Source organism: Desmodus rotundus, chromosome 9, assembly GCF_022682495.2.
Source record: "Desmodus rotundus isolate HL8 chromosome 9, HLdesRot8A.1, whole genome shotgun sequence".
Taxonomy (NCBI): domain Eukaryota; kingdom Metazoa; phylum Chordata; class Mammalia; order Chiroptera; family Phyllostomidae; genus Desmodus; species Desmodus rotundus.
In genome coordinates this window covers 104,349,895-104,374,771 of record NC_071395.1, presented here as the reverse complement: position 1 = coordinate 104,374,771, position 24,877 = coordinate 104,349,895, and the positions used below count along the sequence as shown (strand labels likewise).

Below are 24,877 nucleotides of genomic sequence, written 5' to 3'. Positions count from 1 at the left end.
GGTGTCGCCATTGTGAATAATTCTTTTTTAAAAAATATTTTATTTATTTATTTTTAGAGAGAGGAAGGGAGGGAGAAAAACATCAGTGTGCAAGAGATACATTGATCAGCTGCCTCTCGCACACCTCCAACTGGGGACCTGGCCCACAACCCAGGCATGTGTCCTGACTGGGAATTGAACTGGCAACTTTTCTGTTCACAGGCCAGCATTCAATCCACTGAGCCACACCAGCCAGGGCTTCGTGAATAATTCCTAATATTTTTTTGAACAAGCCCTGCATTTACATCTTGCACAGGAGCCCGTAGGATATGTTTCAGGCCCTGCTTGATACCATCGGGCTTAACCCAGTAGGCTTGTCAGTCACAGCAGGTCAGGAATGCCATCCCCATTCCCGACCCTCCGCCACGGAGAGCCGCCAGCAGGTGGCCAGTATGGGGTTGAGTTTGCTAGAAGTCTCCCGCAGTCATTGGAAGACTTGGTCCCTGGCCCCACCCCTCGGACTCTGAACCACTGGCTCTTTAAGATCTAGGGCCTAGTCGACTTGGCAGAGAGTTGGGGAGTGATCAGCTAGCTACTCCAGCAGTTGGAGAGAAAAGGAGCTCCCTGAGGTGGGGGGGAGCAGGTCTCCCTGTTCAAAGTGGGGACTCCCCCTCAGGAAGGGGTCCAGTCTCTTCCTTAGCCTGAAGAGGACTCCCTCCAGAGGACTTGCGGGCTGAGATCTTACACGACTAGAAAGTCTGTCACACCCCACCAGCCACACCCGGCCCCAGGTCTACACAGCCCCGCCCCCAACTGTCTTAAGCCCCGCCTCTCGCTTCCTAAGTCCTGCCCTCACCACCTGGGCCCCGCCTCCGGCGCTCACAGTCTGTTCCTTACCTTCCAGCCCCGCTCCCAGGCTATGCGCAGCGCCCGCCCCCCCAGCCCCCTAGCCCGGAGGTCCGCTGCCTTAGGGTCAGACCCTTGAGTGTCAGCAGCCCCTCCACCTAAGCGCTAGAAACCTCGTGTTCTCTCGGGGAGCTGGCTCAGGCCTGGGCTGAGCTTTGAGTACAGGACAGTGGTGACCAGGACCCTCCCCGCTCCCCCTGCCTCGACAGGACTTCAGCCAGTGAGCCCCTCTTGCATTTTTTACCAGGCACAGGGAAAGATGGCCAGGGCAGGGTCTGGCACGGGGTGCCCATGGAGCTCTACTCCTTACAGAATTTTCAGACAGGCATCGAAGATCCTGCAGAGGGGACACACTCCTGGGACAGACAGATGGAGAGACAGAGCGTGAGGACTGAGAGCTCCAAGGGCAGAGACATCCTCCTGCACCGCAGTTCAGCTCTGCGTGGGTTTAGCCCCGACCTGCCTACAATAGCGTGGTGGAGGCTGGGGGTAACGGTGGGGGGAGGACCCACTTAAAGGGCCCAAGGAACCCGTGGCTGGGACCCCAGTCATTATCATGTCCTGCCCAAGTCCAAGGGATCCCTCTGTATCCCACCCACCACGTCCCCTAATTTGGGAGAAGGGGCTCTGGACTTGAGTTCCTCACTTTACCCATTTCTTTCCTTTGCCGGGGAAGCGGGTCTTTGTGTCCCTCTTGCCTTCTAAGACTTTGCCATCCTTTCTCAGCCTCCATCACATTACCTGGTGAGGAAAAGGAGAAGAGTCCTCCAGCTTCCCTCACCTTGGGCAGGGAGCAGTGCTGAGGTTTTGGATGTTCGGGGAGTTCTGACACTTGCCACTGACCCTGATGGGGTTATGCAGCGGGAGCCTTGTGAGTGCGGTCTTGGTGACCTTGGAGTCTTTGGCTGGATCTGTGGGACAGATACATCCCCTGCTTGTTCCCACACACCTGTCACAGGACACCTTCCCGGACTGACTGCATGATAACTTGCCCTGACCCAAAAAGTGAGCGAGAACTGAGGGCAGGCTTCAGACACTAGTGTGAGTGGTGTGTGTATGTGTGTGGGGACGGACACTTGAGGTTTGGGTTTCTTTTAGAGTTCTAAAGGCAATGGTAATTGTGCAAAGTGCAGAAGTGAGTATTGTGACTTAGAGAAGGTAAACTGGATTCCAGGGACCTGAGCAGGTGCGCAGGTTGGTGGTGACGGTAGAACAATACACAGGGACCGAGAGACAAGAATGGAGAACCGTGATGTGCTGATTCCAAGTTCGGAAACTCCAGAGCCATCTTCACCTAACCAAAGAGCTGTCCTGCCCAAGACAGACTGGGCTTACTCGGCATGGCCCCAGGGCCAGATCTGGGACTCAAGGGAGGAAGGAACAAGGAGGAAGGCCAGGTAGAATGAGCATTTTCCAACAGTTGTTCCACTGTATTTGCTTCTGTCCTGATAGAAGGGAAACTTTCTCAAGTACGTCACTTGCTCTCTGTCCCTGAGAGTGGCTACTCTGAGATTGAACCTTTTTGGAGGTAACTCCAAGTCAGCGTGATTAACATTATGCATTTTGCCAGTGCCCAAAGGCCCTTTTAGGGTAGGGAGCATCGTCTGTCCACACAGGGCCATTTAGAAGACACCAAGGCCCCACTGCAATGCTTTTTGAGTTCTCGTAAACACTTTTACAATGTCCCTTGGTTGTCATCTCCCACTGCTGGTATTCTGACTGTCTGCGATGTGTTTTTTGCTACTTCAGATACACTGCTTCTAACGTGTGGTCTGCAGGAAACCATAGTTACGAAACTATTAGAACTCTATGTAAAGTTAGATTTGAAAACTAAATGAAATGAATGGGTGCTGAGAGAGTGCTCCTGTGAACAAAGTACGTGAACCCCAGCTGGGGTTTGCCTCCCATGACCCTTCTGGGCTCACATGGCCCCTGTGCAGCCTGCGTCACCCTGGCTGTCGTCACTGGTACACGTCCCTGTCAGGTCCCCATGGATGGGCACCACGGCTGCCTCACCTTTGTGCCTGCCGTGCCTGCCGTGGAGTAGTGACGCAACCAATGTTTGTTGAAAGAACAAGTGGACTTGTGGTGGCGTTTGTTTTGGCAGCTGGGACGCCTTGTTCTGCTTTGTTTGCTTCATTCCTGGTTTGGGGCAACACTCCCCCTAGGCAGGCGGGGCTGCTGGGAATAGAGCCCCAGACAGATGATGTGACCCGTGAAGCCGTTTCTAGTTGGAACTCCCCTTCGTCTCATGGGAAGGCACGGTCCCTCTCCTTGGGATAAGCTGCCTGGGTTGCTTCTGGTTTTGAAGCTGACATCCCTCACTCCGCAGCAGAGCTCAGCCTTGCGCCTGAAACGTCTGCCCGTGAACCCAAGACAGGAAGGGAGGGGCTGTGCCCCACCTGTTGCTCCTTAGCTGCCTCCCTCGGTTCCCGAGTAATCGGTTTACTCTCTATTCACTTCCTTTTGTAGAGAATGAGGCTGTGTAGGTGCTTTGTAGTTTCTGTGTGGGGGGTGGGTCTCGGTCTCACTAGGTTCAGAGCTCCTCGAAGAGAAAGAAAACCTGTTTCTTCATTACTTTGGGAGTTCCCTGAGAGTCAGGTTCATGTTGCTCCCCCTTTGACTTGGGGGCTCCCTGAGGGCAGTGTCCGCCTTCCAGTCTTTCATAGGGCAGGAGGAAACTGGTGGTGAAAGGGCTGAGTAGGGGGCTTCTTTTTTCCCACCTTTGCATACAGACTGCCGGCTCCAGGATGCTGCTTGGGAAGGACAAGCGGGGCCTGCCTCAAGCCTCCTGGGCTCTCGCCTCAGAGCTGGACCAAGTGTGCGGCTGGGCTCTCTTGGCACCTTTGTTCCTGGCTCCAGTGCATCTGGTGGGAGAGGCTGATCTTGAAGCGTGCAGCTCACTGTCCTGTATATACCACACAGATGGGCCATAAGCAGGCAGCAAAAATGAGGCCGTCCAGCTGCCTCGACAGGGCCCGCGAGGCATCTCGGAACATGGGTCCTACGGTCCCTGGCCCCTGGCAGAAGTAAGGGTGGGGATGAAACCAGTTATGCGCCCCTTCCTGCCTGCCCAGTGGACAAGTACAACGCACAGGCCAGGGCACTGAAGGAAGGGCTCAGGGGCTCTGTGACTTGTTCCAGACAGGAGTGTCTCTGAGTCCGTGGAGGCCCTGCTCTGTCTGGTCTTCTGTGCTGGGCTGCATTGGAGCTACAGCTTCTGAAGCCCCCCTCCCACCAAGTTCTGACTCAGGGACCCCAACCGGCTGGGGTAAAGGGATCTCTCCTTGGAGATGGGAGCCAATGAAGCATCTCCCCTGCTACTTGTTCTCCCTCTTCCTCTCCTCCTGCCTTAGTTCCAGAGAGGGAAAGGAACTTGAGCCAGAGGGGGGTAAGTGGTGGAATGTTTATTATCCAGTGCCCCAGGACCCCTCCTGATCAGGGCTCCAGGCAGAGCTTCCCTCCCTGGATCCTGCCCCACGCTGAGCTCAGCCTTGAGATTTGGGGATAATTGTCAGGGTAGGGGAACGACCGCTCTGCAGACCTTAAAGGCTCAGGTCTCTGCTGCTCAGAATGACTGGGAGTCAGATCAGACTCCAGGAATGGGCACCAATGGCAGAGGCTCGAGGCCGCCCCTGTTCCCCACCCTTCCACCTCTACAGATCTACACAGTCTGTGTCCCAGAGCACAGCAAGACGTGGCCCAGCCTGGTTCCAGTCGGGGTGGGTGAGCAGAGTGGGGCAGACTCCGAGAGTGACAGTGACAGGGGAAGGGCCCATGGAGGGTATGACAGGGATGGGCCAGGATTCAAAGACCCAGGCCAGCGTGTGGCTGGGGTGGGTGGTCCACGCTGCAGCCTGAACCTTCCCACATTCTTGTTTCTTCTCCCATCCCTGAGAGTCCCTGGAAGTGGAGAGGCCCGTGTCTCCTGAGAAAAGAGGATGGGTGGGGTGTCCCAGGAGTCAAACTGAGCTTTCCTGGGTGACGCGAGAGCTCAGCCTTGGACTGGTGGCGGGGAGCCTCAGGGATGGACAGAGGAGCAGTGGAGAGGGGTCTGGAAAGGAGACAGGGATGTCAGGATGGGTCAGAGGGACCAGGAGAGGTGATGGATTCCTCTTTGCTGCTCCTTGAGTGGCCACCCAGGGCGCCCCAGGCTCTGCCTTGTGCTGGGTAGAATGCTGGTTCACTAGTTCTTATTCTCGGTTTCTAATGGGGCTCCTACGAGCTTTCCCAAGGCAGCTGTTTCCTCCTTGGAGGCCACATAGGCAGATCACTCTGCACGGGGGCAAGAGACAGGGTGTATTCACCCCTTTGGGTCCCTTGAGAAGCCTGTTTGGTGATAGGAACATCTCATACAGCCCCTGCTTCAGCCAACTTGGCCTCCACCCTATTACCCTCCTCCAGGAACTGCTCATTAACTTTGATCTTCTAGTCTCTCTTACCCCCTGCTGTCTCCCACTGGGAGGAACGAAGATTGCAAGAGGGTAATAGCTCCCTTGCCCTTTGCTTCCTGTGCCTCCTCCGGCAGACTAGAGACTGCCAGCTGAGGACTGATGCGCAGGCAGTGCCCTCCTTCCTCCAGCCCCCCACCCCCATTCCCCTTGCAGTTTGTCATCATTAATTCATATGCCCTGGCATCCCTGGCAGGTAGACTCCAGTGTCAGGAGCTGAGTGTCTAGTGCCAGGTAGGAGGGGAGAGAGGAGTTGGCATCCAGCCCAGCAGGAGCACCCACCACCCAAGGGGTGATAGAGGGGGTGGTGAAGGTCTTGGCACCCTCCCTTTCCTCACTGCTCGGCCACACACGATCAAGAAAATGAACAAGCCCTGACTGGTGTGGCTCAGTGGGTTGGGTGTCGTCCCTCAAACTGGAAGGTCTCTGGTTCGATTCCTGGTCAGGGCACATTCTTGGGGCAACCGATCAATGTTTCTCTCACACATCGATATTTCTTTCCCTCTCTTTCTCTCTCCCTGCCCCTCTCTCTAAAAATAAATAAGTAAAATCTTTTAAAAGAGAAAGGAAAATGAATAATAAGAAAGAGATCAAGGACATTAATCAAAGTGACTTTATTGAGTTGTCCTGGGGTGATATGCTGGGGGAGGAAAACCTCCTGATCCTTCCCCTCCCCCTGCCCCCCATTCTCCAATGAGTGACCCATCCCCAGCTCAGGCACAGAGGAGACCACTTTACCCCCAAGGGAAAGTGTTCAGGAAACCCTTCAGTAAATAGAGGAGAGAGGAGAAAGATGGAAAGTCTCTGGAAAAGGAAGCAGGGGCCCCCCAAAAGAGGACCTAGGGAGAGGAGCCTGCAGCCAAGAGAGAAGCAGAAGTGAGGGGGGAGCTTCTCAGTAGAGATGAGAGGGAAGAGAGGAGGAGCCCCCAGGGACCTTCTCAATTTAACTGCATCCCTACCTTCTGACCTCATCTCCAGCTTGGACCCACCACCCCTTGTCCCTCCCAGCACCCTCTCTTTCAGCCCCAGGGTAGGTCTTGCTGCTGTGCAGACATTCCAAGTTTTTTGCATCTTCTTTGCCTTTGTCTGCCACCTTTCAGTTAGGGTCTCCCTCTTCTGCCCAAAGCCCTTCTCATTCTTAAAGGGTCAGTTCAAACATCTGTACAGCGAAGCCTCAGAGATCAGCTCAGCTAGGCTGAGGCTCCCTCCCCCACTCGCCCACAGCTGTCTGCTCTGACCTCCAAGTTGGCACACATGCCGCCTACCTCCCCTGTTCTGTCGTCCCCCCACTACTGTGGACCTTTGACCCTATCGGGAGCTTTGAGCCTTGCACAATCTGGGCCCAAAGTAGGCACCAAAAATGGGCACCCAAAACTCCAAGCACCAATAATAGAGTTGGTTGCAAGAGAGAGGTCAGGAGTTTAGGGCAGACAGAGGAGGAAGGGGGGTGGGAGTTGGGGGGTGGGATGGGGCTGCAGAGGAGGCAGAGGTGTCAGAGGAAACGAGAGAGCACTGGGGAAAGAGTGTGGGGCGTGGTCATCAGACCATCGTGCTGAGGGTGGAGGAGCCCTCCGAGCGCACTGGTGGCATGGGGGACCTCTTGAGGGGTCGCCGGCTCTCGTCCCGATTCTGCCACACATAGTGGACCAGATAGGCCACCACCAGCGCCAGCCAGCCCCCCATGGTGACCAGCAGGGCCACGTCTGTGCTCCGCCGGGCTCCACCCCGCCCCATCCCACACAGCTCTTCCTCCCCTGCCAGCAGCAGAAACTCCTGCCCCACGAGGTCTGGTCGGGCTCCCGGGCCACACACGATGCCCGTCCCAGTGCCCGGTGCCAGCCTCACCTGTCTGAGAACCTCCTGGAGGGCACAGTCGCAGTGCCATGGGTTGGCAGACAGGTTCACTTGGATCTGCAGCCCCACAAAGGCCTCGACGGGCACCGAAGCCAGCTGGTTGGCAGAGAGGTCGAGGTGCCGCAGCGTGCCCGCCAGGCCCTGGAAAGCAGCCCCTGAGAGGTGGGCAAGGACATTATGGGACAGATCCAGCTCCTCCAGAACAGGCAGGTGCTGGAAGGCACCAGCTGGCACTGATGCCAGCCGATTTGCATCCAGGTAGAGCTTGCGGGTGTCGTTGGGGATGCCAGGGGGCACGGCACTCAGGCCTGCCTGGCTGCAGCGGAACGTCCGCTCACCAGCTTCCTCTGCCATGTAGCAGCCCTGGGGATGTACCTGGGGGCTGGGCATGGTGCCCTCTGTGCCCATCACCAGCAACAGGGACAGGAGGTGTCTGGCTGGTGGGAGCATGGCCACAGATTGGCATAGCCCTGGAATAGAGTAGGATCTGGGGGAGAGAGACACCCATGAAGAAAGAGTGAGTCAGGAGAACTCCACTCCCCACTGCCAGCCCTCTTTTCCTGAGGTCTTCCCGTGGCGTCTCTTTGGACAGCAGACCCTCCCTTGGGGGATCTCTCAGCCCTGGGTGACTTTTTGCTTCCTCTTTGGGGTTTAGGAGTCCTCATTCAGGCCCTTCGGTTAAAGGATCCCCTGGACCTGAGACTCTTCTAGGGTCTTTGAGTCTGGAGGGCTAATCTATGAAGTCTCTTGGGCCAAGACCCTGTTGTCATTCCGGGTCTGGGGGTTTCTAGGTTCCTGCTTCTGTGCATGTATTGATTTTCCTCACTTGAATAAAGTCTTTTTCCACCAACCTACCTGGGTGGCTGCCAGGTGGACCAGGGAGGCACCAGAGGGCCAGTTGGCACTACTGTGAAGGAGACAAAGAGGACAGGTCAGTGACAGGACTTCAGGATATCCAGCCAGGCTAGGTGACTAAGGCCCCACCTCTGCGCCCGGCCACCCCTTTCCTGCAGCATCCACCCCTCTGCCTGCCCCAGTTTTGTCTTCTCCGCCCCGCTCCTTCCTCCCTTGTCTCCTCCCTCCTCCTCTCAGCCTCTCACCCCTGGTGGTGGGAGAGCCTTTTCCTGGGCTGCCCTCTCCCCAGAAATAGCCTCCCTGCTGCTTCGCTCTGGAAACCCGCTTCCTCCCCCAGAAGCCCTGCTTGCTCCGAGCTGCTGGAAGTTGGGGGCTGGGGCCCAAGAGTATTGGGTTTCCTGGCATGTGACTCCGGTCCCCAGGTATCAGACACCTGAGCCATGGCCTGGCCAGACGATGCCAAGAGAGGGCAGATGCTGGACCCTGATGAACCCTGCCTGGGAGACCAGGCGCTAATTCCATCTCCTGCCTTGGGCTCCCCTCCCAAGGCCTGCTGTTGTCATCTTCCATTCCCCCCGCCTTTCAGCTGGGGAGGAGACTCTTCCTTCCAGAACTTCAGTCCCTTGCCCTGGGCCTGGCTGAGTAGAAGGATCCCTGCTTGGCAGGCCTGCGGGGCGGGGGAGAGCTGGATGGGCAGAGCTGGGTGGGTTTGATCTCACATCCATTGCCTCTAGCAAGCCCGCTCCCCTCAACTCCACCCCTTCTCCCACTCTCCTTCTCTGCCCTTCTACCACGCCCTGTGGAACCTTCTTCCCTGGTGAGCAAACTTGTCTCAGCCTTTTCCTTGGAAAACTTGTCTCTCTCCGGAGGACTCCATCTCTTGGCTCCGCACATGGTGCCCAACCCACTTGCTTGGCAGGGAGCACTGTGGTTCAGTTTTAGTTTGTTCTCTGTTGGCAGATGGCCCCTCTAGGAGTTGGAAGGGGTTCTTCAAGGTGCCTAATGTCTGGTATGGCTGCCTACCAGTTTTCCTGCTGCTTTTATGTTCTGGATTGGAGCTGACTCAGGTTCCCTCGGTTTGTTGGGGCCCTGAGCTCCCAAGTTGGAACTTTTAACTCTCCTTCCTGCCCAACAGCCAAGGGGAGCTGGGATGATATTCCCCAGGGCTTCTTTATTTTTTTATCCTCATCCAAGGACATTTTTTCATTTTTTTAGAGAGAAAGAGGAAGAGAGAGAGAGAGAGAGAGAGAGAGACAGAAACATCAACTGGCTGCCTCCAGCACATGCCCCAACTGGGGATTGAGCCCCCAACCCAGGTATGTGCCCCGACTGGGAATCGAACTCTCAACTTTTCGGTGTAGGAGACAATGATCCAACCAACTGAACCACACTGGCCAGGGCTCCCCAGGGTCTCTGACTCCCACGCATCATTTGCAGCCCAAGCCACTGCATTATACCACCCCCTCCTAGTATTCACCGGGTACTGGAAGAGTGAGGTGTCCGGGAGACTTGCACAGAAGAGGCCCAGGTCACAAGCTGTGGAGACCTCTTTGAGAGGGAGCACCTCGCTGGATTTTGTAAGGGACTATGGGTGACCAGATCGGACACAATCACAGGCCCAGTGCAAAATGAAAACGTGGGGCCCCTCGTTCAAAGACTGGTGTGAATGTCACCATAGTGACAGCAGATGGCAACACCAAGTGTAGGGTCCTGCTGAGCAACTGCACGGGTCACACGCCCATGAAGCTGGCCTCGTGGAGGTGACCTTTGAGCAAGCAGTTTCAGCAGCATGATGGGGCCCAGAATCAGATGTTAGGGTGCCAGATGATGTCATCTGGGGGGATGTACTGACTGCTGACTCATTCTCGTGACATCGACAGGGCATTTCTCACACTCGCATGTGTCTGAGGAATCAGGTAAGGTGCCTTTTCTACACTTGGGCAGGAGAAGCGAAACATTTGTCTGTGGGTTGCTTGCTGGTTAGACCAGGCACTGTGCCATTGAAGAAATACTTCAGCGTCCATTTTGGGATTGTAGCTGTGTGTAGAATAGAAAGCATGTGGAATGCTACCCTCTCCCTCCCCTCTACTGCTCTCTCTCTCGCAAGGGGTGGGAGGGTTAGCTAAAGCACAAGAGTTGAGCCTGGCTGTGGTTGGAGAGAGTTGCCTCCTTTTCAGATGAAGTCAGCTGCCAAGAAAGAGTGGGACTGGGGTGTGTGGCACGGCAGCTGTAGGAGAAGTGGCGGTCTGTGCACACAGGAGAGGCCGTCTGGAGCGTGGATGTGGTTGACCGAGGGCGGCTAAGTGCAGTGCTCAGTGTGAAAGGAAGACTGGAGAGGAAGGAGGAACCACACTTAGGATGGTGCACAGTACAGGCCGAGAGTTGACAATGTTGCAACAAAATTCTCTGCCATTCATTCATTCATTCATTCAGCGAGGATTTCTGTTAGCCCCATGTTTCAAGCACTGCGCCTGTCGAAGGGGATACAGACACTGTTCTTAAGGTCCTAGATCTGTAGCTGTGGTTAACCCGGCCTGCACATTACAATCACTTGGGGAAGCTTTTGGAAATTAGTTATGGTGCCCCGGCCGGTGTGGCTCAGTGGATTGAGTGCCAGCCAGCCTGCGAAGCAAAGGGTCACTGGTTCGATTCCCAGCCAGGGCACATGCCTGGGTTGCAGGCCAGGTCCCCAGTAGGGGGCGTGCAAGAGGAAACCACACATTAATGTTTCTCTCTCTTTCTCCCCCCTTCCTCTCTTTCTAAAAATAAATAAATAAAATCTTTTTAAAAATTAATTATGGCTGAGTTTCACCAACCAAATTAAACTATGAATGGGGTGTAGGCACTGGTATTTTTCAAAAGCCCCCCAGGTATTCCTAACAAGCAGCCTGAGTTGAGAATTGCTGGGAGACACAACATGTCTCCACAAAGCCTTCCTGTGACCTGCACTGCAGTTGTGCGTACAGAAGCGTTGAAGCCCAGAGAGAATAAGTAATTGTGGCAGAATCTGCTGGCTGTCTACATGGTACTGTAGGGGAGGCGACATTGTACCTCTACCCTGTTAGTGCTTCTCAGCCAGGGCTGAGAATTAAACTGATTTAAGACAGATTAACAGGCAAAAAGCATACACATTTATATGTTTTACACGACATGGGAGCTCTCATAAGGAAATGAAGACCCAAAGAAGTGGCAAAACATAAATACTTTTGTCCTAGGTTGAATACAGAGAGGCAACTATGACAAAGTAACTAAAATATACAAGGAGGCTGGAGGAAGATTAGAATTACTTTAACAAGGTCTGTTTGTACAGAGTTCTCTCGACTTTGACTCCCCATTAAAGAATGTGTCTTGTCTCCCAGTTCAGAGAGAACATCTTTCACGTGGCAGTTTCTGTCTCCTGTTTTCTGGAAGAAAATAGGAGATTGGAATGCCCTCCTGGCATCTGCTTTTTGTTTGGTTTGGTTTGGTTTTAATGTGCTTTGAGCTCAATCCTTATGCCAAAATGGCACATTTGGGGGTGGCCTGTTCTGTCACCCTTCATATCCACTCCTTCCCTCTGTCCTTGATGACCCACACAGAATGGGGGGTAGCAATGTCCTCAGTCCTTCATGACAGAGCCTGGCTCGTCCTTTCCGTTTATTAGCAATCCTGTTGCCCACTCTTCCCAGCCTCGGTTGCAGCTGAGACTGGCCCAATTCTGATCAATGATATCTAAGTCTGCCGAAGGGGTTTCTGGGACAGTCTTTGATTCATTCACAAAAGAGAATGGGCTGGGCCCTCCCCTTCTCCCTATAGCTTTCTCCCTGCTTTGGACACGGAGGGCCAACGATGGCCATCTGTGACCTTGGGGCAACCAAGCAGAAAGGAAAAGTTAAGAGCATCATGGAGACATCGGCCTGGATATCACTGAACCACTCAACCAACCCTGGCAGCCGCCTACCTCTGGACTCATTAAAAATAAACCCCTCTTCGGTGCTTCTCAACTTGGCTGCACATTAGAAGATGGGAGGTTTTGAAAACTACTCACGTCTGGGTCTACCAGGTCTACCACAGAGATCGTGATCAAATTAACTCGGCATAGTTCCGGGGATGGACTTTTAAGACCTCCTTAGGTGACTAATAGCACTCTGGGGTCAGAACCATTCCTTTCCTAGTGTTTCCGGTTGCTTTCAGATGAGATCATCCTTATCTGATAAGACTAACTTTTCCAGGATAACAGGGAAGGCTTCACCAAGGAGTGACATTTGAGCTGGGTGACCCTGAAGGCTGAGTGAAGCAGCTGGAACAGCAGAGTACACGCAAGAGCAAGGGAGCACGAGAAGGCTTGGCTGCTCCTAGACAGTAGAGTGGAGGTGGGGGTGGCAAAGGTTATGGTTAACCTGGGGAGGGGCCAGGTCCTTGAGGCTTTGTATACCATGTAAGAATTGGGACTTGGTTTAGTAGCTGATGGATGGAAGGGTTTTTTAGTTAGCTTTGGTATTTGGGGCACTTGGCTAGCTGTATGGAGAATGTTTTGGTGGAAGAAAGACCAGTTGCAACAATAGCTCAGGGGGGAGACGCTAAGGGCCTGAGCGGAAGCCATGCTGTGGGACTGAAGGAGCGGTGAATTGGGTGTTCCCTTCTTTGCCATGGCTGCGAGGAACACTCATGGGCCAGGCTCAAGACCATCAGACATTGGTGCCACTGGGTATACAGCTTTCCCCAAACCCCTTTGGGCCTTTGGTTCTCTGGATCTTACTATCTCTGAGATCCCTTAAACCTTGATGTTCATTGTGTCTGGGTGAGGCAGGGAAGAGGCTGAGGCATGCAGGGTCTGCCTCTCAACTTCAGGGCCCAGGAAGGTGGGCCTGTCAGGTCCCCACGCTGGGCAGGCTGAATCATAGCTTCTCCCTTTGAGGGCAGTAACTCCATGCCCCAAAGGTGTGACCTTGGAGGAAAGAAATGCAGCAAGCCTCCAGGTCCCTACCTGCCTGATGCCGGAAGCCCCCAGGGCCATCCTGGGTAGAGGGGGATAGTTGGAAAGAAAGGAGGAGGGCTAGCTACTTTACCTATCATGTCAGCCAGGGATGCATCCAATGCCAGTGTCCTGGGCAGTTTAGGTAGGAGGGGCAGCAAAGGCCTCTGCTATTCTTGTTCCTTGTGGAAAATGGCAAAGCATGTACACACCTCATGCTTCCACCCTTGGATGTACTCTCTCAATTGTTCAGTGTCCACCTCCTGGGCCTCTTAGGCACTGGGGGTGCAGAGAGAAGTGAAACATCCCCAGACAATGGGGGAAGGTGGACATGTGTGCAAATACGGCCACCCGATAGGGGAGGGCTCGAGCTGAGGTGTCAGCAGGGGTCAGAGGAGCCCAGAGGACAAAGCAGTGGACTCTGCCTGGCCAGCTGGGGAAGGCTTCACAGAGAAAGTCACAGGTGAGCGAGGCCTTGAGGGATGAATAGGAGTCTACCAGATGGAAAAGGGTTGGAGTAAAAGCATTATAGGCTGAGGCAAGAGCAAGAAAGAGCAAGGTGTGTTCTGAGAGTGGAGCACAGTGTGGCTACAATCTGGGGTGTTTGGGTGAGTTACTGCCTTCAACTAACATTTACTGAGAATCCACCATGTGCAGGAAATGCAAGTATGACCAAGACGATGGAGCAAGCACCCTGTTAGGGGAAGTGGATGCGTCCTGGGTAACAAATACGGCGCCCTCAGGGCAGGAAAGAGGTCTTTACAAGGCATCTATGGAAACACAAGGGACACATAAGACAGGGGGGTATCCAGGAACGACTTTTTTGGAGAAATGCCGTTTCCCAGCCGTGTGACCTTGGGCAATATATGTAAACTCTCCGTACTGCAGTTTCTCATTTGTAAAGTGGGGATAATAAAAATGCCTACTTCACAGGGCTGTTGTAAAGATTAATAGAGTTTATACACGTGAAGCTTTTTCCCACTACCTGGCACACAGCAAGTGCTACATAGCGGTAGCTGTGGTTGTTACTGAAGGAGGAGCAGGTGTCAGGCCGGGGAAGAAGGAGGCCCTAGTGGGGCCGCCCAGAACTTCCAGAGAGGCAGGCTCTGCTAGGGGTAGTCATGCAACTGGACGGACACCAGGGGATCTTTTCTGAAAGCTACTGTTTTCATACACATTATCTCTTTGATCTAGAATATTATGTTTTTTAAAAAAAATATTTATTTATTTTTAGAGAGAGGGGAAGGGAGGGAGAAAGAACAGGAGGGAAACACTGATGTGAGAGAGAAACATCTGTTGGTTGTCTCCTGTATGTACCCCCTACCACGGCCCCCAGCTGGGAGCAAATCTGCAACCCAGGCATGTGCCCTGACTGGGAACCAAACCAGCAACATTTTCCTTTTTGGGACGACGCCCAACCAACTGAGCCACACGGGTCAGGACTGTAATATTAAGTTTTCTAAACTGCTTTCCCTCACCCCTGCCCCATGGGAGAAAATATCAATTATCCAGATCAAAGAAAATGCAGATTCAGGGGTCCCTAAAGAACAACCTCGTCTTGGTTCCCAGAGGGAGGTTCTGGCTCCCAGGCCTTGGCTCCAGCCCTGGAGACCCTGGCCAGCTCAGCTTTTTTCCTCTGCAGCCCAAAATAGCCAACCACAGACAGGACCGGGCGAAGGGAGGAGATGGAGAGCCTGCTAGCAATGCTGCCACCCCTGCACCTCCCCCGTTTCCCACCAGCTCAGTAGATCTCGCTCAGTGCTTGTCTGCCTAGCGTCATGGCCCCCCCCCCCACATCTGCCCCACACGCCTGGGGTGCCCCCACCCAGATGAAAACACAACTGCCAACAAAGTTTATCTCTTCCTTGCGTTTGCTCTGGGAGTCAGCTCAACATCTCCCCCCAGGAAGGAGCAGGGGGCAGAGGGGGAGCAGGAATGAACTGAAGGGGGTAGGGGGTAGTAAGTGTGGAGGGGTGCCATTTCCACCCACAGAGGTCGGGGAAAGGGGCTCTGTTTCTTACACCCCACCTCCTCACTTCTCACCACTGCCATCATCCTGGAATGTTCCCAGTTTATCCCCGCCCATGTTTGCTACCTCTGCCCACACGGGTGTATCTACGGCAAGCAGAGGCCATGCCATCCCGCCCGATGGAAACGCCCCAAGGCTGGGCAATGCAGCTACCTCAGTGGACTCAGGCACGTGCAGAGGGGAGGAGAGCCTGTGAAAATGGCTCACTGTGTTTTCAAAACACAAATACATTTCACAAAAAGTGTAACATAATCTCATAGTACACAAAGTTTGAAACTAGATCACTCCAAATTCCTCCATCCTAACACAAGATCTGGTTTTATTATGTTGAATTTCCACATCCTAATAAAGTAGGTGATCAAATATCATTTACATGTGGGATGGGTTTACCAGACCAACACCGCCCTGGCTGGTCTGCTCAGTGGATTGAGTACCAGCCTGCGAACCAAAAGATTGCTGGTTCGATTCCCAGTCAGGGCACATGCCTGGGTTGCTGGCCAGGTCCCCAGTAGGGGGCGTGTGAGAGGCAACCACACATTGATCTTTCTCTCCCTTTCTTTCTCCTCTTCCCTTTTCCCTAAAAACAAATAAATAAAATTATTATTAAAAAACAAGTATATTGTTTTATTTTAGTCTGTAAGTCTCTCCCTCTCCTTCTTTCTTTCCAATTTAGGTTAAGAGACTTGGGTGTTCAAGTCTCCCTTTTTCTAGATTTAGTTGACTGCAGCCCCGGGGAACGCTCATGCTATTTTTGCCCCTGCTTTTTTCATATGACGTAGCATTTTCCCACACTGCCGCATAGTTTTCACAACCATTTACTGTATGGCTTCATACTATTCCATCCAATGGATATACCATAAGATTTTTTTCTTGGGCATTTAGGTTGTTTTTGGTTTTCCACTACCATAAGTAATGCTGGAATGAACAGCCTCACACACAGTTAAGTACACGGGATGCACTTCCTAAAACGATGCTACCAGAAATGCAATCATGGCTCCGGGGCCTGAATGATTTTCAGCCTCTTGGCACATATTACCAATTGTTTGTCCAAGGGGTTGTGCATCCCCCAGCACTGCATCAGGGTGCTATCGCTCCTTCTGAACCGTATGTAGGCCTGTTCATGGCTCAAGGATGTGTTGGAGAAGAGGTGGTGATTATGAGGACGGAGAGCTAGAGAAAGAGAAGGATGATGACAGGGACTCAGGCTACATTAGGCAGAAAGTGATCCACAATTTCCCACAAACCTAGAGTGAGTCAGAACTCCGTTCATTCCCAACTGGGAAAAAAAAACCCAACCCTCGATACCAGGAGTTATTAATAGGGCACAGCACGGCCAGCACTCTTTCCGCTAGGCTGTGCGTTCGTCAGAGCCTTATTTGAGATGTGGATCCAGTTGGGGTCAATGAACATCACAGAGATGAGAGGAACCTGGGAAGGATCCAGACAGCTCCGTCAACTTGACGGAGTATGGAGGGATCCCAGAGAGAAGTCAAAGGACTCAAGTAGGTTCACTTTGGAAAAAATAGGGACTTTTTTTCCCCCCGCTTCCATGCTGTGGAGGTTTCTGTGGGAAGGACAACTCAGCTGTCTGCTTATGTCTTCACAAGGCTGACTATAAGGGGCCTCTTCGAACCAGGAGAAACTTCTGCAGGACACAAGGAAGAACTTTTTCAGATTCTGGGGTGATTTTTTAGTCTTGGGCCACTGTCACTGGAAATATTTGAGAAGCTGCCTGTTCTCCTGCTCTGAGTGGCTCAGATATCCACCCACTTGGTGCCCACTAGATGCCCCCGGGCCCCACTGGAGGTTTAGGACATCTGTTTCCTGGCAGCCCTCTGGGGAGGCATGGGTGAGGCCTGAAAGGGGTGCTCCCCTTTCAGGCTCCCTGGGCCAGCCTTCTCACTTCTGTCCCCTCACATTCATTTCAGTGTGTGTTTACAGCCACTCGGTTTGGCATGCCGTGACGTCATCTAATCCTGCTATTCCAGCCCCGCCATGCGCGGAGTGGACTTAGGAAGAAACTGGGTGCGGGTAGTGGAAACTACTCAGACGAGGCCCCCTTGGTGAATCAGGAGAACTCAGGAGCCATTGAGTTCAGCCTCCTAGAGAAAGAGCTTCCTACACTGCCACAGGTGCTTTCTATACCTTCTCCCGAGTTCGCACAACCGCGGAGGTGGGGTTTCACAAGGGTGGAGTGAGAGACTGAGACGAGTTATTTGCTGGTAAAGGAGTATCTGCTACGTCTACCTGGCAGTAAAATCTGTGCCCTTGCCTTTAGAGAATGCGACCTGAAAGCTGCAGATCAGAGAGGTGGAGCTCCCCACCAAAGCCACCACATGCTGACCCGGGACTGGAATTCAGGGTCCTAACTATTCTTCGAGGGATCTCCTGAACACATGCGTCCTCTTCTAACGTTTCATGTGGGAAGGCCAAGGCTGTGGCCTGGCCCAGGCCAGCCTGACTCAGGTGTAACTGAGTAGACAGGCTCTGGACAAATGCTGCCCACGGGCCACTTTCTCTGCTCTCCAAACTCATTCTTACCAACTTCGTGAAAAGCCCGCTTTTTCCTGTGAAAAGCCAGGACAAAGGGCTGGGCTAGTCCGATTTAGGAGGAGCCACTCCGGGGCCAGGGTGCAGGCAGCGAGGTGAAATTGAAAAAGTCTGACCTGAGGTCAAATTCTGGGTTCCGGTCCAAGTTGGGACACAGCAGGAACCTATGTCAAGTTCATTAAAACTCCGAGTTTCCTCATCTGCAAAGTGGGGCAAGTGTACACTGTACTTGTAGGGCGCGCGGACGCCAAAGTAGCTGCTACGCACCAAAGCAATATTATCTGATAGTAACAGGTCCTATAGAAACTTCGAATGGCCCAGCGAGGCCTGGGCTGGGTAGGGCGCAGGGGTGCGATGTGAGTGTGGAGGAAGGCGAGCTGCGGGGGAGGAAAGGGGCAACTACAAATCCCAGGAGGCGGCGGGCGGGCCCGACCGTGGGCGGGGAGAAACTACAACTCCCAGGAGGCATCCGGCAGACCGGCGCTGGGAGATGACATCATGGACCCGACGCGGGGCGCTGATTCGGCCGGAGCTGCCAGCGGGGTGGCTACCGCCGCGCGTTGTTACAGCTGCTTTGGCTGCAGCGGCCCCCGCCTTCGGGCACCTCTCCCGGGCCGTCGAGGGCCCTAGACCTCCGGCACCGCACGGTGAGGCCTATGGGCCGGCCTTTCGTTGGCCGAACCGGGAGGCTCCTAGGGCTAGAGGTGGGGAGAGAGTGGAGGTGGGAGCTGCGGGGGAGGCGCCCCAGGCTGGAGGGCACCAGGGCATGGTGAGCGGAGGTGGGGGCGTGCGTCAGTGGGAGGGATACCCGAAGGGGAAAATGGGGTTGGAGGCGGGAGGTGGAGCGTGGGAGAGACAGCTCGAACTCCGGTGAGGGTGAGATGGTAGGTGAGAGTGAGAGGTGAGAGGGTGAGGGTGAGGGGCCGGGAGCGGCTTGGCTTTGGGGGTTGGGGGAAGGTTTGGCCGCTTCCAGGGCTGGGTGAACGCGTGAGGTGGAGGTGAGGCTCTGGACCTGGCCAGTCTCCGAGTGCGAGGTCCCAGGCTGGGGAGCGGAGCGGGAGGCTCCCCTTCGGCTGAGGTCCCACTCCGAAAACCCCAGCAATAGTGAAGACTCGGCTTCTTCTTTTCACCTTCCCCCCCGGGCTAGTAGGGTTCTCCCCAGTACTGGCCTTCTTTCCATTTCCACCGCCTTCTGGAGTCCAGGAGGCAGGGCCAGAGCTAAGAGGTAAGCTGCTGTGGCCCAGTAGTTCGAGAGGTGGACAGAATGAAAATGGCATTGTGGCGTGCTGCCAGGGACTGCCCGTTGGGGTCCAGTTGCAGGCTTGGCTGTTTTGTGCTCGTCACCCAGAAGGAAAAAGGTTTGTTGCTTAAAGGGCTGCCTCTGTTTGGGGGAAGAGAATGATAATCGCTCACCTGGCTGCTGCCCTGGGACTGGTGTGGCCGGGGTCGCACTGTGGTCTTGGCTTAGTTGTCTGACAGACACGCGGGGCAGGGATATTTGTGTGTGGCGTCAGGGGGAAGGGAGGGTAGGAGTAGGGAAGAACTACCAGCAAGAAAGTAGTTAACAGAACAGAGTTGCTGCAGGCTCTGGTTTGAGGCAGGTTATGAAACCACATCAGGGACTGGCAGAGACAGCCACCTGGCAGCTTATGGCCTCAGAACTTTTCAGCTTTGGCTGCTGTAGACTTGCTTTACCTCTGCCAGCTTCTCCTCCCCAGGTCTCTTCTGAGTGAGGGGCAATGGATTATTTTACTAATGGAAGTGAAATGTACCCTTAGTCACACAAAAGGCTCAAGAGTGCTTCCTGGATGCTGATCTTTTTCTTAGTTTATTGATCTGGTGTTTGTGGGGGTGGGGGGAGGTGTCTCTTGGGATTTCTGTTCTCAGGTCAATTAGCGTTCAGGCTCAGGAAGGAGCTTTGCGGGGTGACAGATCCCAAATGTAGGCCCCTTCTGGACTCATCGGGCTTCCTTGGATGCCTGTTTCAGCCAGAAAGGAGGGTGGAATTATCCGGGATTCAGCAAGGCCCCTGGTACGCTTGGACAAAATTCTAAGGTGTGCTAGAGAGCTCTACTTCTACTCCCTGTATGTCTAGGTTAGGGAGAAGTGGGGAGGGGCAGCAGCTTCTGGTAGACTTGGGGAACAGTTTCTCTCTCCTTACTGGGTAGTAAGTTCTGCAGAGACCTCAGTTCCTAGCCAGCGCCCCCACCCCCACCCCAAGGTGGAGGCTTTTGCATAGTAGGTTCCCAGGAGCTGTGTTAGGGTAACTGAAGCCCCTGGGAAGGTAAACAAATGAGCCAGCCCCAGTTTTCTAGTTCCCTGGGTGTCGGTTGGGCCCAATTATCCAGCCTAATGGGCTGAGCTGATGGGCCCCAAGAGCATCCCTTCTAGCGTATACCCTGGGTCATCTCACATTTGTTTGCATGTTGGGGAGGTGTGTGCCCCACGTTTCCTCTGCGGTCTCTGAGGTCTCTGAGCTTCGAGCTGTCTGAGAAGAGCAAACTTGTTTCCATTATCCTGGAACTAAAGAACTGATTCTGGAGAATTCTGGCGCCTGCACAGGTTTGGCTGTGATCCTAGTCAGAGATAAATAGCAACTGAGTCTGAGGGGGTTCGTCACAGCAGGGTGAGGGAGGCAGCCTTCTGGGTACTTCTGGTATACCTCCATCTGGGACCCCTTTCTGTGTTCCCAGGAAAGATGGGGTTGTTACCATGGTGATGACCTTAGGGTCTTTATCAGGGAGGACCTTCCCTCAACTCAGGAGGTGAGCCAGTACAAACATACCATCTGTCCCCACCTCCTGCTGGTCACAGGGCCCTTAGGGATCTGGGAACAGCCAAGCTCTGGACAAGGGACTGCACAACCCTTCCTTGCCTGCATCCAGGAATGCAACTGGGTTGCATTGTTTCCTGGGCATCAAGGGCAGTTCTCGTTCCTCATGCTGCATATTTCTGCCATCGGAGATGGGCAAGGGAAGGCCTGGTGCTGCTAAGCCCTGGAAACAGGTGCTGGGAAAGGAGATGGAGGTGGGGGTGAGTGGGGCAGAGGGGAAAGGGGCAGGAGGGAGGCCACAGGTGTGGTTTTGTGACCTCAGGAGGGGTATGTTGATTTGGGTTCCAGCTACCGTGGGAGCTGTAGATGTTGGCCATGTTCTCTGTCCTCACCTCTCCCCTGGTGGGGAAAGGGCCCTGGGGGTTTGGCAGCAGAGTAGGTGACATCACGAGGGTTAGCCAGAGTTGTTGCCAATTGGATAAAATGTCTGGATTGGTTGTTTTGTGTCACTAAGAGGGAGGCTTCCAGGTCTGAGCAAAGGTTGTCCTAGTCTGTTGTTTTCTCTTTTCTTCCCTCCCTCCCTCCCTCTTGCTATCCTCAGTCCTCCTGGGTCTGGATTGGTGCAGACCCAGGACTGGAGAATTAGGGGAGGTGGGGAGAATCAATGACCCCCCCCCCCCCCGATATTTCATCCATTGCTTTCCTAGCAGGCTCCACCTCCTTTTATTCTTTCTGATTGCGAAGGTAGGGAAGGGTTAGGTGTCCCATATCCGTCCTCAGTAAGACAGTCCAGCAGGGGCTATGCTGAGTAGTTCTTAGGGGACAGGCCTCTTCTCCCCTTCCCTGGGCTTTGTGGGAAGAGGGCACTCCTGGGAATGCCCTGGAGGATGAGGCTGGGGGAGGGACAATGGTTTCTTTGCTCTGGGGCTGGAAGCTTCTTGATGACCTATACACCCAGGCAGTCGGCCTGGAAGGACACTGTTCCGATTGGATGATGTATGGTGTTTCTCCCAGCCCAGCATTGGGAAATGAATAGAGTTAAGTCCACGTGCACACGCTCTGGCCTCTTTGTGTGTGTGAATGAAACAGTAGAACTGCCTAGAGTTCTTGGGGAGAGCAGAACCTCCCTCCGGCAGGATTTGGAGGGTGTGAGGGGGCAGGGAAAGTGGTGTGACCTGTCTCACCTGTGCCACTGGTTTGCAGAGCAGTGGCAGGAGAGGGGCGGCAGGATGAACGTGGGCACGGCGCACAGCGAGGTGAACCCTAACACACGGGTGATGAACAGCCGTGGCATCTGGCTCTCCTACGTGCTGGCCATCGGGCTGCTGCACGTCGTGCTGCTCAGCATCCCCTTCGTGAGCGTCCCTGTGGTCTGGACCCTCACCAACCTCATCCACAACATGGTGAGGCCCGTCTGCCGCCCGCCCAGCCGTGCGGGCTGCTCTGGTGGGACTGAGGGGTGGAGGGAGCCCCCAGGTGTGGGCAAGAAGTCAGGGTGACATGCTGACAACACCTGTCACCAGAGTCCAGACCCAGCTCTCATCTCTGCCCTGCTCCCCCTTCTGGGTCCCAGCCCTGTGCCATGCAGTAAGAGGACTAAAATCTGCAGATTTGCCCGCATCTCCAGGGTGGGATAGCTCGTGGACCTGGAAGATGAGCCACTGAGAGCTGAACTAAGGGTCCCAAAGAGTCCCCAGGACCCAGGTGCTGAGCCTGGTACAGAAATGCCCCTTTCCCAAATTAGGGTCTCATACCATCTTTGACTCTTGCCTCTCTGCTCCTTTACCACCTGCTTGCTGCCTGTGCTCTTTTGGTGGGCAGGCAGGGCCTGATTCCTTCCCTTCAGCTTGCCCCCTCCCAGCTGGCACAGGGAGGCTACCGTGGGGCTGGAGGGCGGTTCTCCAATGCCTGCTCCCGTGTGTCTCCTCAGTCAGGCCTGACCTCCAGCCCACGTGCCGCTGCCAGCCAGAGGGAGGCTCCGCACCCCCTGGAGCCCACTTCCGCGACTGGGGTGGAGGAGCTGAGCTGGAGGGCCTTTTGCCTTTTGTGTCCTCTAATGAAGGCCCCTCCTTCCAGGGCATGTACATCTTCCTACACACAGTGAAGGGCACCCCCTTCGAGACCCCGGACCAGGGCAAGGCCAGGTTGCTAACGCACTGGGAGCAGATGGACTACGGGGTTCAGTTCACAGCGTCTCGGAAGTTCTTGACCATCACACCCATCGTGCTGTGAGTGCCTTGGGTAGAGGACGATGCTGGCAGGCAGGTCGAGGCCCAGGGCACCCTGAGGCCCCACCAGGCCTAAACGCCTCCCCAGTTTGGCTCTTGGCATAGGAGCGAGGAAAGGGAGGGAAGCTGGAGCACCTCTGGCCATGTGCTGGGCTCAGGCCTTGTGCCTCCCTGGCCCTGTCTGTCTGCAGCTGGGGCTTCCTTCCTGCCCGTAGGGCAGGCCTGCAGGCGGGAGGTGAAGCAAGGGGACTGGGCTGGGAGGGGTCTCTTTCTGGGGAGCTGTTTCCATCTACATCTGCCCTGGAGGCCTTTCCCATAACTTAGCTGTGAGGAATTTGCATCTCCCCACCCAGGGAGTGAGGGAGGAAGGGGTCCTCCAGACAGAGTCTTACACCTCTCCCTAACTTTTTCCACTAGGTACTTTCTCACCAGCTTCTATACCAAGTACGACCAGATCCATTTCATCCTCAACACTGTGTCTTTGATGAGCGTGCTCATCCCCAAGCTGCCCCAGCTCCACGGAGTCCGGATCTTTGGAATCAATAAATACTGAGGGTGCAGCCCCTTTCCCTGCCCAGACGGCAGGAGAGGGACAGAAGCCTGCATGGTGTTGCTGAAGGCAGAGGAGCCTCTGGAGACTGCCAGAGATGGGGGTTGAGCCTCTGGGCCCTAGTTCCCTCCTCACTTCCCCCAGTAGCTGACTTGAAGTAGCTTGTAGTGAGGTTGGGGTGGGAACCACTCACCCCGGCCCCTTCCCCCTGGGCTCTGACCCTCCTGATTTTTTGATCTTGTTTCTTTTGCCTTTGGGATAGAGACTCTGTGGGGTGGTTACGGATGGGCTGGGTTCCCAGGCTGAACACGGACCTGCGAGGTTGAGACAAGCGGCCAGGGAACCCCCTGCCCCCTTGCTCAGCCTCAGACCTCCGAAGCACTTTAACCCCCGCGAGGGGCGGTACAGCTTCTCTGTCCTGTCACTTTGGTCTGAAGTGTGAGGACGACCCTCAGCGTGCGCTTGTACGCTTGTACGTGTGAAAGGCAGTGCGTGGTGTGCACGTCCCTCTGGGTGGAGACCCATGTAATCAAAGCCTCATACTTTCGGCAGCTCCCCTACGACCCTCTGCCCAGGGAGTGTGTCGGGGTGGGGAGGGTAAGCAGAGGGGGGGTGGGGCCGAGTATGGATGGCCAGGTCCCAGAGGTGAGGGGCCAGGGCTGCTGCCATCCTGCCCTGGTGGAGGTGGGAAGGGGGTTGGAGAAGGGGTGGGGATGGTGAGTTGAGACTTACAAAAGGGGAGTCACGGAGCAGCAGAGATTGGAGGGAGGGAGGGCGGGTGGGGGCACAAGCCTGACCTAGCCTCATCCTTTGGGAAGTAGTCAAGGAGAGGGGCAGGCTTGGAGAGTGAATTTACCCCAGCATGGTGGCGGTAGTAGGGAGGGAGCCCACGGTGGGTTCGAAGCTCCTGGGTTGGTGTGAGGGGTAGAGGTGGGTGTAGGAGGCCTGTTAGTCATTATAAGCCCAGGTCCAGTTTGACTCTGCCTTCTGCAGTGGTGTGAGGGGTAATGGGGGGAAACCGGGACAGAAATGATGCAAGGGGGTGCCCTGCCGCAGCCCTTCACCGTGTAGACGGGCATTGGGGCAGGGCTGCTTGTGGAGCTTGCACCCGTGGGGCTATTGAGGCCACCCCAGAACCCGCTGGTGGGCTGCAGAGGAGTCCTGCGTGGTCCCTGCTGGCTGGGGCGGGGCGGTGGACAGAGCAAGGGGTGGCCTGCAAGCGTGTCTCCTCACCCTGAGGGGAAGTGGTGGGTCAGGTGCCTGAGCTCGCTGGAGGGGGGCCGCCTTCTCGCTCCCCAGTCTGACGAGGTCCTGTGTTCTGAGAAGGCAAGCCTGCCTATGCCCCCTCCCAGGGCCCTGAGGGACGACGGGCGGTCATCGGCTCTGGTTTCTGCCTCTTGGTCCCCCCACCGCCACCCCATGTATCATAGGGAACTTTCACCTCAAAATCTTTCTAAGCAAAGTGTGAATAGGATTTTTACTCCCTTTGTACAGTATTCTGACAAATAAAGGACAGTGTGTTCCTGTTTCCCCAAGCCTGGCGTCTGCTCCCTGGAGGGCCCTGGGCGAGGGGCAAGGCTGTGGGGGAGCAGCTGTCAGACCCTCTTCCTGGAGAGTGAAAGGGGCCCTGGGACTGCTGCTCTTCCTACTGTCCCCAGCAGAGCAAGCAGCTCTGCGGGCAGCCACAGGCAGAGAGCAGGATTCTGCCCTGTGACTTCCTGGCTGTTTGGACCTCTGAAAGAACTTCA

At 54.9% G+C, this 24,877-nt stretch overlaps 2 protein-coding genes and 1 long non-coding RNA gene across 6 annotated transcripts; 1 reads left to right on the top strand and 2 right to left on the bottom strand.

Annotated features, from left to right (window-relative positions):
• Nucleotides 1-5,874: 5,874 nt before the first annotated feature.
• LRRC3C (leucine rich repeat containing 3C) lies at nt 5,875-8,468 on the bottom strand. Its single transcript, XM_071219378.1, has 3 exons — nt 8,291-8,468; nt 8,046-8,097; nt 5,875-7,677 (listed from the first exon to the last, which is right to left on the bottom strand). Exons 1-3 carry the CDS (start codon nt 8,448-8,450, stop codon nt 6,876-6,878), a joined length of 1,014 nt encoding a protein of 337 aa, XP_071075479.1. The 5' UTR covers nt 8,451-8,468; the 3' UTR covers nt 5,875-6,875.
• Nucleotides 8,469-15,421: 6,953 nt separating this feature from the next.
• LOC139440293 (uncharacterized) lies at nt 15,422-19,236 on the bottom strand. The gene is made up of 3 exons (XR_011650413.1): nt 18,992-19,236; nt 16,065-16,198; nt 15,422-15,605 (listed from the first exon to the last, which is right to left on the bottom strand). It is a non-coding gene; the product is annotated as an uncharacterized lncRNA (long non-coding RNA).
• ORMDL3 (ORMDL sphingolipid biosynthesis regulator 3) lies at nt 18,070-24,659 on the top strand. 4 transcript variants are annotated; one of them, XM_024573425.3, is made up of 4 exons: nt 18,070-18,225; nt 21,555-21,754; nt 22,428-22,579; nt 22,997-24,659. In XM_024573425.3, the coding sequence occupies exons 2-4, from the start codon at nt 21,581-21,583 to the stop codon at nt 23,130-23,132; spliced, it is 462 nt and encodes a 153-aa protein (XP_024429193.3). In that variant the 5' UTR covers nt 18,070-18,225; nt 21,555-21,580; the 3' UTR covers nt 23,133-24,659. The 4 variants fall into 4 exon arrangements, with proteins under 4 accessions (XP_024429193.3, XP_024429191.1, XP_024429192.1 ...); XM_024573423.3 differs by having other exon boundaries at nt 18,106-18,225; nt 21,560-21,754; XM_024573424.3 differs by lacking the exon at nt 18,070-18,225 and adding an exon at nt 18,360-18,462.
• Nucleotides 24,660-24,877: the final 218 nt, after the last annotated feature.

Coding starts and splice junctions, on each gene's coding strand:
- LRRC3C (XM_071219378.1), bottom strand. CDS start 8,450: ATGCCAGGAAACCCAATACTCTTGGGCCCCAGCCCCCAACTTCCAGCA. Junction 8,098..8,290: donor AGGCTCTCCCACCACCAGGG/GTGAGAGGCTGA, acceptor TCTCCTTCACAG/TAGTGCCAACTGGCCCTCTG. Junction 7,678..8,045: donor TCCACCTGGCAGCCACCCAG/GTAGGTTGGTGG, acceptor TCTCTCCCCCAG/ATCCTACTCTATTCCAGGGC.
- ORMDL3 (XM_071219379.1), top strand. CDS start 18,843: ATGAAAATGGCATTGTGGCGTGCTGCCAGGGACTGCCCGTTGGGGTCC. Junction 21,755..22,427: donor CCAACCTCATCCACAACATG/GTGAGGCCCGTC, acceptor CCCTCCTTCCAG/GGCATGTACATCTTCCTACA. Junction 22,580..22,996: donor ACCATCACACCCATCGTGCT/GTGAGTGCCTTG, acceptor TTTTTCCACTAG/GTACTTTCTCACCAGCTTCT.